This window comes from Otolemur garnettii, unplaced genomic scaffold (genome assembly GCF_000181295.1).
Source record: "Otolemur garnettii isolate 467f Iridium unplaced genomic scaffold, OtoGar3 scaffold00013, whole genome shotgun sequence".
NCBI classification, from domain to species: Eukaryota; Metazoa; Chordata; class Mammalia; order Primates; family Galagidae; genus Otolemur; species Otolemur garnettii.
The window spans coordinates 21,895,094-21,909,424 of NW_003852408.1; the positions used below are offsets into that span (position 1 = coordinate 21,895,094).

Here is a 14,331-nt window from a genome sequence, read left to right on the forward strand (position 1 = left end):
GGGTATCATTTGAAAAACTGGCTCCTATTTGCACGTCTGTGGAAGGATATAGATTTCTAGTATTAAAAACTCACTTTCTTATGTCTTGTATCTCTTCTGAAAGCATAATACAGATACACCTAGCTGAGAATTTCTACAGAGTTGGCTTCAGATGCCTCAACACCTTTTATTCCATGAATTTCATTTACACTACTGGATCTTGGCTATTTTTGTGTTTCCAACCTCTTATTGCACATTTTTCATCAAAATGCTAAAGTAACTACTGTAACGTCTGTCCTTTCCTGTGTCTTGGCTTGAAAATCTGCATTACTTAAATTTATTGCCTTAAATAGACAGCTGTAGACCAGTCTACTACACATTGAGATTGTTGTATAATTTCATAACCTTTAAGGACTATGAGAATGGGCATGATTTGGCTTCTGATGTAGTGTAGACAGGACATCTCAGGCCAATATGCAGTTACTAACTTTGCTAATTATTATTTATTTACCTGCATTGAGAAATCAGTTTAAAATTTTTCAACTCTCAGTAAGAACAAAATCTATAGTATCCATCTCTATAGTTTTTATTGATCAGAATTTAAATAGACCAGTTACAGCATTAATGTGAAAATGCACTGTATTTTTAGGACAGTAACTTATGTTCAGCAACAAGGCACTGGCAACTAGAAATAAGCCTGAAATCATAAGGAGACTAAAATAACATTTTGCAGAGAGAGTACATTTAATCTTCTAAACCCATTATTTGCTGATCATTCCGTAGAAGTTGTTTCTGGATGGGCGCTCAGAACTCTCTCAGCCATGATGCTTATAATATCACGGGGTGGCAGAAGCCTAAAATAACATTTTATATTCTTAGTTCAGCTAGGCACGATTTCACAGCTGAGCAGATAATTGTCCAAAACCTAGCCTACAACACTGACTGAATCACAGCCCTGGGCTTATCACATGTCCTAGCCATTCACATTTTCCACAGTGACTCCCTTCAGATCGTAAACTCTCCATATATGCCGGCTGCTTCTAAAACTTGTAATATGTACAGTGGGCTGCATGCATAATCAAGAAAGAAAAGGGAATATGTTCCTCTACTTTTCAGCATGTCTTTACCAAGAAGCAGAATTTAAAGCTGAGAGCAAAGGCACTACTATCGGGTATTGTAACTTTTTGAAGATTTTGCCATTTCTTTCGTGTTGTCCCTGCTCTTTTTGACAGTGCCAAAAGGTAAAAACAGCCCAGAGCCTTGCTTCAGATCTATACATTAAAAAAAATAGTATCCTCTATTTTGAAAACTTTCACTCTAGACAGAGAACAACAAAAACAACAAGAAAGACTTCAACAGCTTTAGTGGAAAAGTGCCTTCTCTGTAGTAGATGTCTGGCCTCAAGCCAAAGGCTACTTCAAAAAGAGTGTCTGGCAAACCTGCTACTGTGAGGTATGTGTGCTCCAGTCTCTAGCCCACGCCTGACAGCCTGAAGTCCATCTATATTACAAGTTCCAGAAGTGCGAGGGAACTAGGGTTAGAGGGGACCATGGCTAGTGAAGTACAAACACTACACTTGGTTCCCATGATGGTAATAGACGATTGGTGTAGCTGAGTGCTTTTGGGTCACACTCAACAGAGATGGGACACATAATCATTTCAAACAAATAAATTAAATACTTATTGGGAGTGTTTTTTAAAAAGGAAATTAGTATAGTAGTTTATAACAAAGAACTCTCATTTGAAGACAATTTTCTTTTCTTCCAAAGTTTCACAGTAAGAACCTTGATGAATGACAGCTTTTAGGATACAGTATGTTATTTGCAGGATTTAAATTTGGACTTGCATCCTAGATAAGCCACTTAACCAGATATAAGCCATAGTGTGTTTGGCAAAAAAAAATGGAAATGAATATTATCTATCTCTTTGGGTCACTGGGAGGATTAAATAAGAGGATATCTGCGAAAATGTAAAGCACAATATATTTGACTCTGTACATGGTAGCAGCTGTATCTTCAGTGTATTCAGACAAGCGCTCCTCTGTTCTTCCTCTTCATTTGATATATTAAAGTTGGAGTAAAAGAGATTTGTGAAAAATCAAATTCACTTCATAATGAACGAATTTTTTCCCATAGTTTTGCTGTATAAGGGGAAGGTTGAATGCATGCATCCTTTTACTGTAAGTAGACATGCTTTTAGGGAATCTGCCTTTGCCAGAAAATATTCTATTTAACTTAACACAGTAATATTGCAAAGGGCAGGGTCACCTTATGAACCTTAGACTTTTATGTAATTTTTTTGCATAACGATAATTTTTGAAAGAGAAGCTTACCTGGTTTCAATGGAGGAACAAATTTTCTCCAGTTTACTTTTATTCAAGCTTTTTTGTTTAAAGGATTTGAAAATTCGCATTAGGTTAAAATAAGGTTTGCCACACTAGACTGAGCCTTGGTATGTCAGCCCCTCTGGAGCTTCCATCTCTTGGAAGTATCAATGACTCAGCTCTTTTGGCTGTTGTGGCATCAGAGCATACAGCTGATGGTAGCTGACCCCATCTGCTCTCCATCATTTCCAAGCCCCTTCCATTCTGCCTGCTTTTCACTGAGGAGTCCTTAGTTTGCTGACTGTTCTTGCTGCCCCAGAATGTTATGGAGGAAACTGCTCTCAGATTGGCGATTATTATGTCACCACATCCATAACACAGGAAAACATCACCCTAGAATTCTGGAGCAAACCTAAGTGGGCAAAAGAAACCTGGTTCTGTGTTCAGATGATTCCATTGAACTTGCACAGGCTTCCAAATTCTAACAGCTCAGTCCAAGGGACAACTGTTACGGTTAGGCTGAAGAGAAAAGGAGGTTAATCTGAAAACACAACTAGTATGGTATTGGTTTATGGTGCTGGGGCGTCCTTTGTGAGTGTACATGTTTAATTTTTCCATTAAAATCCTATGTAATTGTTTCCCAGAATCAGTACATATTCTGGGAATTAATAATATTACATTAATTATGACAAACGAATATTCCTAAATGATAGTAATTAACATCTTAATTTTTTTCTAGTGAAATCTTACTGCTTCCCCTTTGGGAAAGAAGAGCTTTCAAAATGTTTGATCATTACTAAAAAGAAAGTGTATATTCAAAATCACTGAATTACTTAATGTTATCCAAGAACTTTCTTCCATTAATATAAAAGGGTCAGACTGTGGCATTCACTGAACCCTAGTTTAAAATTGCTTTGAGGGTGTGTCAGGGAGAGTCAACATTCCCCTAGACAATGCAAAGAAATCCACCTGCTCTTTTTCTACTTGACCTGCTGTCATAGATAAGCGATATACTGGTGAAATTTGCTCTGGCCCTTTATAGACTAATTGGTTTGAAAAATTGAAGAGTTCAATCTTGTGTCTTACCGCGGACTTGTTTTCTGAAAAGTTAACTTAAAGAAACTTTGTTGTACATTAAGTGTAGTTGAAAAAAAAAGAGAGTCAATAGTTTGTCTAGACCGGATAACTTTCACTGTTAGAATAGTACCTGGTCTTTAAAAAGGTAGAGTTTATAAAAAATGCACATATAGTTTTTCATAAATCTCAAAAATTGTTCTTCCTTTAAAAGCAAATCATCAGGCTTTCATATGGTTTAAAACTTTTTATAAAAACAAAAATACAAGTTTTGTCTGAAAATAACATCAAATTTTTTTTTTTTTTTAATAAGAAGTAAGTTGGCCATTTTCCCTGAATATATTGAAGCAGCTTGAGGAAAAGACATTCCAAAATGTAAGAGAACAGTTACTATGGAGAGTTGACACCTGAGTTACCAAAATGTGAAAGTGATCCCATGTTCTATTTATTTAAATTTTCATTATATGTTTTATGTTACCCTCCAGGAAGCAGGCGAGGTGAATTCTCAGAAGGATAGGAGAACCCTGGGTCTTTACTTTCTGCGCCAACGTCCATAAAGAGTAAAAAAAGCAAATGCCTTGACCTCAAGCAGATTTGCGGAATAGAACACTGTCAGCATCATACGCCCTCTCTGGGCTAAGCCGATTCGCTGGCGCTTGAAAGGCTTTAAGAAGGAGCTCAGAAACATTTTCTACGACCTGAGGGAGGTGCAGCTGTCATGTCAAGCTTCTCACTGCACTTGGAGTGAAATCCAGGCGCTGCTTACTCTGACACTCCTTCACTACACTTCCCATTCCTCACAGGCCATTAGCCACAGGCCCCCTTCAGTTCCCAGGACATTTCATCCTCTTGCTCACCTGAGTGCATGCCTACACCCTTCTGCCCTCCCATTTCTTGGCTAACACTTCCTAATGCTTCTGGGCTCAGCTCCTTAACCATTCCCTCACTGTCCTATGAAATAAGATTTCCCCTTTTGTTCTATCTTAAAGCTCTTTATACTTTTCTACCTTAGTGCTGATCCCACTTGAAATTATTTATAAGCTTATTTATTGGATTTCTGTTCTCCACTAGACAGTGTGCTGCTTAAAAGCAAGAATCATGTCTGTTTTATTCCTACGTGTATACTCAGCCTTTGAAGAGTGCCTGGAACATTGTAGGTTCTCAATTAATATGTGCAAATGAATAGATATAAGCCACCCCTCAAACTTTCAATCTATAAAGTAGAAGATTAAATCACATTTTAAGGAAGTGAGTTAAGGGAATTAACTAATAATCAGTGGCTGTTATGCTGATTATTTTCCCCATACTTTCTTTTATTCCTTAGAATAATTTAGTCTGTTTAACATAATTTCAGGCAGTAAATCAGGGGAGGAAAAGCCCTAATATAAGAAAACAAAACTTTGCTTAAAAAAAGCTTAGATTTATTAATTTGTGATAAAAATTATATTGGAGTTGATAATATGTGATTTAGTAATTAGATGTTTATATCTAGGAAATAAAAGCATATTTTAACTGAACCTAATTACAAATTACAAAGAGATAAGTCATTGTGATAATTGTTTAGTTTTTAACATAGTCAAATGATCTCTAAAGTGACAACAGAAGAAAAGATAAATGAAGAAATCAATAGAAGAGTTTTAAAATTCTGGTTTTAGTCTAGGAAAACAAAATTACATTGAAACAACTAAGCTGGAGTTCTCCTCTGCTTATCCCTCTAACTCTCAAACAATGCACAAAAGTTAAATGAACTAAGTTAGGGAACCAGTAATGGTTTCCTTTTAAGTAGTGCCTTTCATCTCAGATTCTGAATGAATATTCTTCAAAGGCATCCCTCTGTTTTATCAAGGAGAACTAAAAGCTGACATGACATTCCTGTGGAGTAAGTGCATAAACAGATTCGTGGACAGTAATAGGTCTCAGCAGGAAAGAAGCCAAGATCTCAGCTTCCAGTTCACTGCTCTCAACAGCAGGTTCATTCATGAACTTCTTCATTTATTCATTAATATTTATTGAGTTGATTATGGGTCAGGCTCTGGGGAAAGTCTTGGCAATATAATAGCAAAACAGAGATAATTCTTGACATTTCTATAAGGAAGTATTGATTTCATCAGTAAGTCTGACCCTAATCTGACCTTATAATTATATATTACTATCATGGGGATTACATTTTTATATCTATATCTATTACATTTATATATTTTTAAATGTGTGTGTATATACATGTATATATTTGTTTAGTCACTTACAAAACAGGATTGCATCTTTCCTATCAAAGCACTCTATCTATAATAAATGGGTTCCCTACAGTTATTATAGCAAGGAACTAAACACAAAGTTATCTTTTATCAAATGATTTCTTCTTTTTTATTTATCATATTCGTCTACCTCTAATTTTATTTAGATCAGTGATTATTTAAGGTCTTTGTTTACTCTTGACTATTTCAAGCAGACAACGCCAAAGCTTGGGTAAGATACATATTAACCAAAACCAAAGTCCAGTGCTATGGATCAAAGTGGCCTATATATCCTTTATTAGAAGACAAACCTTGAAAAGTCCAGTAGACCTTACCTTCTTCCACTGTGACAGTCTGTTCTGAGGCTGGCGATGGAGGTGGAGAAGGAGGCAGATTAGGGGTTTCTTCAGCTGCTAAAGAGCAAACAATGGAAAAATGAGATACAATTAATCCTATTAGGCTGGTAGATGTGTAGGCAATTTTGCCATTTAAAAAAGGCCTCTCTATAAAATTCAGGAAAAGATTCAATAGTAAGCTGCATTTGACTTATTTTTAGGCCCACGAATTGGTTCATATATTTTTAAATTCAAAAAATAAGACAAATGGCCAGGCGTTGTGGCAAGTGCCTATAGTTCCAGCTACTCAGGAGGCTGATGCAAGAGGGTCATTTGAGCCCAAGAGTTCGAGGTTGCTGTGAGCCGTGATGCCACAACACTATTCCAAGGGTGACAAAGTGAGACTCTGTCTCAAAAAAAGAAAAAAGAGAGATAAACATTTAATGTTGCTTCAAAAACAATCATTTTTTTCTTCTCGATAAAAAATGGATTAAATGCCTGCTAAAATTCTATCATTAATCTCATTAACTTGTGTCTATTCATTCAATTAATAAAATATTTCATTTTGGCCCTAACGTAACATATAAAGACACGGTCATTGTAGTTTGGATTTAGGTAGACTGAGAAAAATATTAAAATTCTCTATTGCTAAAGTGCTTGGTCTAGAAATAGATTTTACCTTGATCACTTAGAGTTATTTCAGGAGACTTACTTTTAAACATTTGTCCTTTCAGTCTAATGTCAAAACCCATCTTTTGTTAGGTATGTTCAGAAAGCAAAAATGGAAGATTTCATAGCCTGAGGCGATCTAGACAGGACCCGTGTGGTTGTAGTAGAGGCTGAGTAACCTTCCGGCCTTGGCACTATATGTGAAGGAACAGAGGAAGCTGCTAAAACGTGTGATTCATTCACAGTTCACTCTAAGTTTTCCTTTTCAAGACACTTACCTTCTTTATGACCCTTCATATCAAAATAAGGAAGTTCAAAAGGAAATATTTCTCATCTAAAGCCAGCGGTGACATCTACTTTAAAAATTACACAAATTTCGGTTTCATAAAACAGTTAGTAGAGGCAGCTTTGGGATGACAGATGACTGCTTAGAGTCTTACTCTGTGGGCTTCTGCATGGCATATTTTAAAAGTTCAAATTTAAAAAATGGAGTTTTACTGCAAAGAATATAAGCAAAGAATAGACTGAAGGTTATTGTTTCAGGTTACATTTTTTCCTATTTTAAGAGAAAAATAGTCCTTGATAATTAAAAAAAAAATCAGTATTAAAAATACCATATTGAGTGTATTCTAAATTATTATTCTGGGAAGGAAGAGTATTCTTATTCCTTCCTTTTTAACAGACAAAGGGGCACTAATCATAAAATTGAATATTAAGGATGCATTAGCCTATATGAGAGGAAAATGGATACGTGGTAGTTTTAGACCTTAAAAACTATGGATCAGGTATATATAACTTTTAGGTAAACATATCTGTTGAATTTAAAAGAGACTCCTCCCTTGTATTTCTTCACGTATATTCAGATACAGCTATTTGTCTGTCAATCAATCAATCAGTAGGGGTAACAGCCCTCAGCAGAGAGTTTACGTTGACAAACAAGCGTTTCAGTATTTGTCTTGCCCTGGAGGGCTTTTGACTTGTGATGAAGGGACAGGGCAGTGATATCTCAGTGACCTTAGATGAAAGAGGTACCTCGTATGAAATACAAAGTCAGGGGATTATAACAAAGCTCTGGTTATAGGTTCAGGAAGCCAGGAAGATCCAAACCAGGCTGCAGTGTAGATAATCATTCACCAAAATCCATAAAGGGAAACAATCACCTCCAGCAAAAGTCTTAATACATTTTCCTTATGGGTGAGATTCATTAAATAAAAATGCATTGACTTCACTTTTCTAACAACTATCTGTAGCGATCCAGAAAATGAACTATTAAGAGCCATTTATGGAAAAATCTAACTATAAGCTTACCACCTTAACTAAAAACCTACCCAAATACCGCAATGAACAAGGTGAAAAGGTGAAAATAGGTCCCAATACATTCCAGTAGGTGAGTTTGATGAACATTACAGGTAAAGACGAAGTATAAGATATGGCTTATCTTTGGAGCATGAAGACTTTAGCCTGTGATCAGGTGCGGCAGACAAGCCACCTGACCTGAGGCCCTTCTCATTTACCTAGAGGCAGAGGTGCGGGCTGGTCTTTATGCTGAGCTTCTTTTTCTTGTTCACCTTTCAGGACCGCAACAGCCTCAGCAGTGACTACTTGAACTATCCTTGCAGACACCTCCTCTGTAATGAAGAGTAACAAAAGAAAATACGGCAATGAGAAGCCTAAAACAGCCACGAGGAAAAGGAACCCAGTAGTATCGTGGATTTAACTTCATTTTCACTGTTTCTCCTTAAGGGACAATATAATCTTTAATTGCAGATAAAACAGAAACACATACATAACATAAACATATACTGTATATATATACTAAAAAAAGAAGAAACGAAATCAGCATTTTGGGAGCTAAGCTAAACAAAATGAACACAGTTAATTTGCATGGCACTTTATTTTTAAAGATCTGTTGACACAAATAGAAACAATTTAATATCTAAGAGCCTTATAAAATAGATTCAAAGACAGAAGACAGGATTCATTTTGAATTTAACCTTAATGCATTTCACAGTTTCTTATACTAGTCCAGAAAATATCTTTCAAATTTGGTGTATGCTGATTTGCAAAAACACTATGATTTGAAACATGAAGATGCCTTGAAATGTATATTTGTGATTACATGACATTTTCCAGATAAAATAAATTAGGAAAGGAATAAGGTAAATGAAGGAATAAGATAAATTATGAAAAACTTGGAAAGATTAAAAAAAAAAGAAGAAGCTTGTCATTAAAGTGGTCTGTCTGTAAGATTCCAGATAAGTAGTTTTTAGCTCGAAATGTCTTCCACTGGAGCAAATCAAAATTAATTTTGCATAACGTAGTCAAAAAAGATTAAGGAAATGATGTGCATATCCTTTTATCATCAACCAAAAATAGAAGTAGCCTTTTAAAATCAGAAATATATTATAGAATAGATATAAATTCTACAGACTTTCACTTTCCATCTTCTTTATATAAAAGTGTGTACGATACTGGGGAAACAAGCCCAATTATGGCTGTGTTAGAAATAAGTTGTACTGGATAAAAGGAAGCGTGGTAGGATTTTTTTTTCCTCATAATTTTAGTAAAGATATCAAAATACATTTTTCTTGAAGTTCTCTTATAGCTGACGATCAAACTTTGCGCACTCACAAGCTCCCTGTTGTTAGCTGGTGGGCTCATTTATATTCTGCCTTCCCTGGAAAGCCTTCCACATGCCACCCAGGATGACAGAGAGTATAGTGACCCTAGACTTTGGGAATCAGTAATCCGCTTGGACAGAATTTATCTGAATTTTAAAAGCTGGATTACCTGATTCAGAGTATTTGCCTTTATCTGTTTAGCTAACTGATTTCCCCCCCTAGACACATGACTATGTATATTCTGAAGGGATGCATTTCACACACTATATTCTAGGCAGTAGTAACAGCAGTAGAAGCAGCATTTAAGAAATATTATAGTTCTCCTCATGTGCTAAATACTCTGCTAAGGGATTTGTCCTCATTAATGAATGATTTGCTATTCTTGCTCCCATTCTGTAGAGGAGGAAACACAGGGTTAGGCCAGAAAATTTCATATTCTTATTAAAAGTATCATACCTAAAATATCAATTTTAAAAGAACTAAGATATTATAAAGTCCCTTATATACTAAAACTAAACTAAATGTGACTGAATATTTCCTTTATGTTAGGAGTGTCATTTCTGTGGAGCTAGAGCCCTAATTCGAAATTCTATTATTCAAAGATGAAAGTAAACATTGACGTTGATTAACTTATTCTGAAAGAGTTTTAATTTCTTAGCAAGGTTTCAAAAAAATTTGGTCATATACCGACACGATATACTTTGCAGCCTCAATTTAGTTAAAAACAAAGAAGTATGTTTTTCTTTATTACTGCAAAAATTACTGTGTGCATTATAACTTCAAAATGAAGCAATAGTAATGATACTATGTATTATATTACAATGATGCTCTATTCTACACAATCCAATTTAGTATCACACAATTTTAGCACTAAAAGGGCTTTTAGAGATGATTTTGTCTAAATCCTCTAATTTTGTAGCTGAGGAAATAAGGGCAGGCATGGCTATGAAATTTGCCCAAGTTCACACAGTCAAGAGGTGAACTGACATTAGAACTCAGGCTTCCTGATTATTATCTTGTTCTTTCTCTTAAACAAGGGAAAATAGAAGAGCCAACAAGCAAATAATCACAAAACTCTCTAAGAGTCAGGACTTATGCAAAATTTAGTACCTTCCTATGGCATTTGGTACACTTTGCATGACCCTATGTAGGTACACAGGCTCATCTCTCCCATCGTGTGAAGATTCCCATGTCAAGGACTCCTGTTTGTCATTGCTGCAGCTCTTGAAGCTCCCCTTACTGCGCTTTACCCAGATTTGGTGCTTAACACGAGTTATTGGAAAGAATGAAAAATTAGCACAAAAATTTTGTTCATATTTACACAAATTCAAGAATAATTCATGTTGTGACTTATACTTGCTAACTTTAAAACCCTCAAATTATCTCATTTGGTCTATTATTGTTTAATAATATATCATTATTACAGTCTTTCTTAAATGGGGGCCCCGGGATTCTCGTGTGCCTGTTGAAAAGAGAAGCTAGCCCAATATATTATAAATGATACAAGTATCTTTTGATTTATGAAAACAAATTATGGGTAAAAAAATGCTACCGTATTTTAGTCTTTTCTTGTTTTGGGTTATATTTGGAATATGGTTTTGACACCCTGAATTATTTTAAATATGAATTAATTAATATTAATTATTTTAAATATTAATTTTAAATATTAAGATTCTTAATATTACATAAGAAGAGAACGGAGGTGAAGTTAACATATAAAGGATGCACTCATGCAAGTGCCAGAAATGCTGTGATGCACTGTACAAAGGAACCTCAGGAACAGGAACAACAAAAACAGTTGAGGGGAGAATTGAATCATTAGTCTCTAGGGATTACAGACATGTCCAACCTAGACAGAATGCTCTGATCTTTCTAATCAGCCAGAATCCATTTGATTGTGATCAGTAATTTAGTTTCAGCAAAATGATGTCATTTATTTTCATAAGCAGCAGGAAATTTGAGTTTTATTGGTTTTGTTGTTTAAGTGAAAATTAATTTATAGATGTGCTTCACAGTTCCACAGTGGAATAAGAGCTAATGAATAAAATGATTTCATTTTTATACATATTTAACTAAAAAGTGTAAGAAAATGATTTAACCCAATCTTAGGATAATTGATACTTTTTTTTCTTAAGAGGAATTTAATAGATTTTGAAAAATGCTATTTAATATAATCAAACAGGTTGCATGAGGGCCAAATTTGCTCTGGCTTAATTGATATATTTTCTTTAAGTTTTTTAAATAGAATAATGTTAAAACGTTTCAAGTAGGACTTAACATATTTTATAATATATTTTTCATGGTGAATTTAGGAAAACATGAGCATTGTTCAGGAGATTCAATTGGTATGGTCAATTTAAAGTCTTTCTTCAAGCGAAGACTATTAGCAGGAGAGATGGCAGCATTCCCAAAGGACAGAGAGCCTCTCACAAAGGATTCCTACTCCTTTGATCAACTGGGTGAGCTTCATCCTTATAGCCTGGGACAGGAGCAAATTCACTCAGGATTTGAGTAAAGTTTAGGGTATATTAGTGGTCAATGTGCCAAATAAACATAGAAGACAAGAGAAGACACTCTCAAAATCAGGCCTATAAAAATAAAAATGCAATGGTTATGATGTGTGTGTGTGATTTGTATAAGATTTCTCCATTTATCTATTAATGCCTCTCTCCATCCACCCATCCATCCATCCATCTATCCATCCAACCATCCACCCGTCCATCCATCCATCCATCCATCCACCCACCCATCCACCCATCCATGCACCCATCCACTCATCCATCCATCCATCCTATCTATGGCTTACTATCTTTTTAGTGTACAGTAGAAGAAGTTTCATAGACTTCAATTTAGAGACAGACTCCATCATTGCTACTTTCTGTTTATTTTATGCTGAGAGATTTACTTAAACTCATTGTGCTTCAAGGCTTCACCCATAGAATGGAAATATTAATGGTACTTGTCAAAGAGGTGGTTGTGGAAACTCAGTTGCATAATCACATAGAACAGGCTTGGCACATCAAGGAGCTCACACAAAACGAAGACTTCCAGATAGATCTTCACCAAGGTATCTTTATTTTCCCATAGTTGTGCATTCTGCTGAGTCTTAATATTTTTAAAGAAAGAACACAGCGATATGCACTAAGGGTCTAGCCCAACAAGGCTATTATTAGCCTGATAATACAATTTATCAAATATCACTGATGTGGATGACCATGTTGGTGGCCATGTAAAGTATTTTTTTTGCAGACAGAACTACGAGGGGAGTAAATATTGTCTTTGTGATTTATGTTCTGGCTTCATACCCAATTTCCTGGCTGTGTAGGTCTTAGGCTACCATCTGCCCGAGATTCCTGCCAGCAGGTCCCAATTCAGGACTGTCTTCTGGACAGAGTTCCAAAAGGTACAGTAACTGTCTACTCTTGAGGACAATTAGCAATACGAAAAATTCTCTTTGAAGTAGGAAATTAGACCACATTTTGATTTATCACTACTTACTTGATCTACCTTCTATTCTTTTTTCTACTTTCTACTCTATTTTTGTGCTATTCCTTCCAAACATATGGGTAAAGTCATAAATAAAACTTAGTTGCTTAGAAGGTTAATGATAAATCTAGAGTGTGTATAAATTTGGACACTGTGATTTATTATATTTAATTGATAGGTAAGATTGATTTTCACAGCTTAAGTTTATATAAAACTGCTTATAGTTATCTGATATTTGGAAGTCCTAATTACCTTTCTTTTGACTTTCTAAAACATTCTAGAAGAGGACATTTTTAGTTTATGTTAGAAACTATCTTGGGCAAGGAGTGTGATGTGTATTTTTATTCTCTCTTTTATGAATGGATGTCAGGATTTCAGTGTAACTTGCAATAGTTTTTGTATTACAGTGAGAACTTTATAACCAGTCTTGCACATTAACTTTTTATTTTATCAGTAGTGTTAATTGGATAATGTCACAGTTTCTACAAGTAATAAAAAAAATCTCATGGTTATAAAATCATGTTATGACTATGCAAACTGAATGATGCCCTGGAACTAATCTATTACGTGAATCTATCTTCAAATCACTTATAAGGAGAACACTAAAAGTAACTTCTCTAAATCAAATTCATCTCCTAATTTCTAAAAAACCCAGTGATTGATTATAGGCTGATATAAGGATAAAGTACTTAAAAATTTAATCCAAGGAACAGAATAATAGGACATAGCAGACCATAACTATACAGGAATATACTTGAAGACAAAAAATGAAGTCTGTTTTTAAAACCCTTTCTAGAAAACAGAAATGGGGCTCAATATTCATGAAAGAGTATTGAAGCAGTCCCTACTAGATAAATTGAATTCTGGAAAGAAATAATATTCTTTCTCAGGATTGGGAAAATAATAGTGGTGGAAACATATATAGGAGATAAATAGGTATGAAACTAACTGAGACATACTCTCATCCACAGAGTTACTTGATAAAACCCAAATAGTATTATACTAAGCTACTTATATTTCAGCTAATGAATAAACATCACACTGTTAAACAAGATTATTGAACAAGTTGTTAAAACAGGCACAATCATTTCTTGTTGATATTATTTAATCCACACATTTAAACATTGTCTAGATGAGAAAACTGGCAAAATAATGGATAAATGTAACTTATTATCCCATTCAAACATCACTGTGATCTATATTAGTGTAGTACAAATATTTTATAGGTCTGGCCAGGTGTGGTGGCTCATTTCTGTAACCCTAGCACTCTGGAAGGCTGAGGTGAGTGAATTGCCTGAGCTCATGGGTCTAAGACCAGCCTGAGCCAGAGGGAGACTCCATCTCTAAAAAAGAGCTGGGTGCTGTGGTGGGTAGCTGTAGTCTCAGCAACTTTGGAGGCTGAAGGAAGAGAATCACTTGAGTTTGAGGTTGCTGTAAGCTCTGATGCCACTGCACTCTACTGAGGGCAACAAAATAAGACTCTGTCTCAAAAATTAAAAACAAAAACCAAAAAACCCAGTAGGTTCTGGTGTCAGAAAACCTGGGGTCAAATTCTGTTCCCATCTCTTACTGGCCACAAGACCTTGGTTAAGCAATAACCTCTCTAACCT

General features: G+C 35.2%; 1 protein-coding gene across 4 annotated transcripts in view; it reads right to left on the minus strand.

Moving 5' to 3' along the window:
- The window catches only part of MAP2 (microtubule associated protein 2), a 139,488-nt gene that overhangs the window by 40,199 nt on the left and 84,958 nt on the right, over positions 1–14,331 (minus strand). For all 4 annotated transcript variants that reach the window (XM_012802274.2, XM_012802273.2, XM_003784986.3 and 1 more), the window contains 2 exons: positions 8,129–8,242; positions 5,946–6,023 (listed from right to left, as the gene is read on the minus strand). In XM_012802274.2, coding sequence (XP_012657728.1) covers positions 5,946–6,023; positions 8,129–8,242 — 192 coding nt within the window. The remainder of the gene's footprint in view (positions 1–5,945; positions 6,024–8,128; positions 8,243–14,331) is intronic.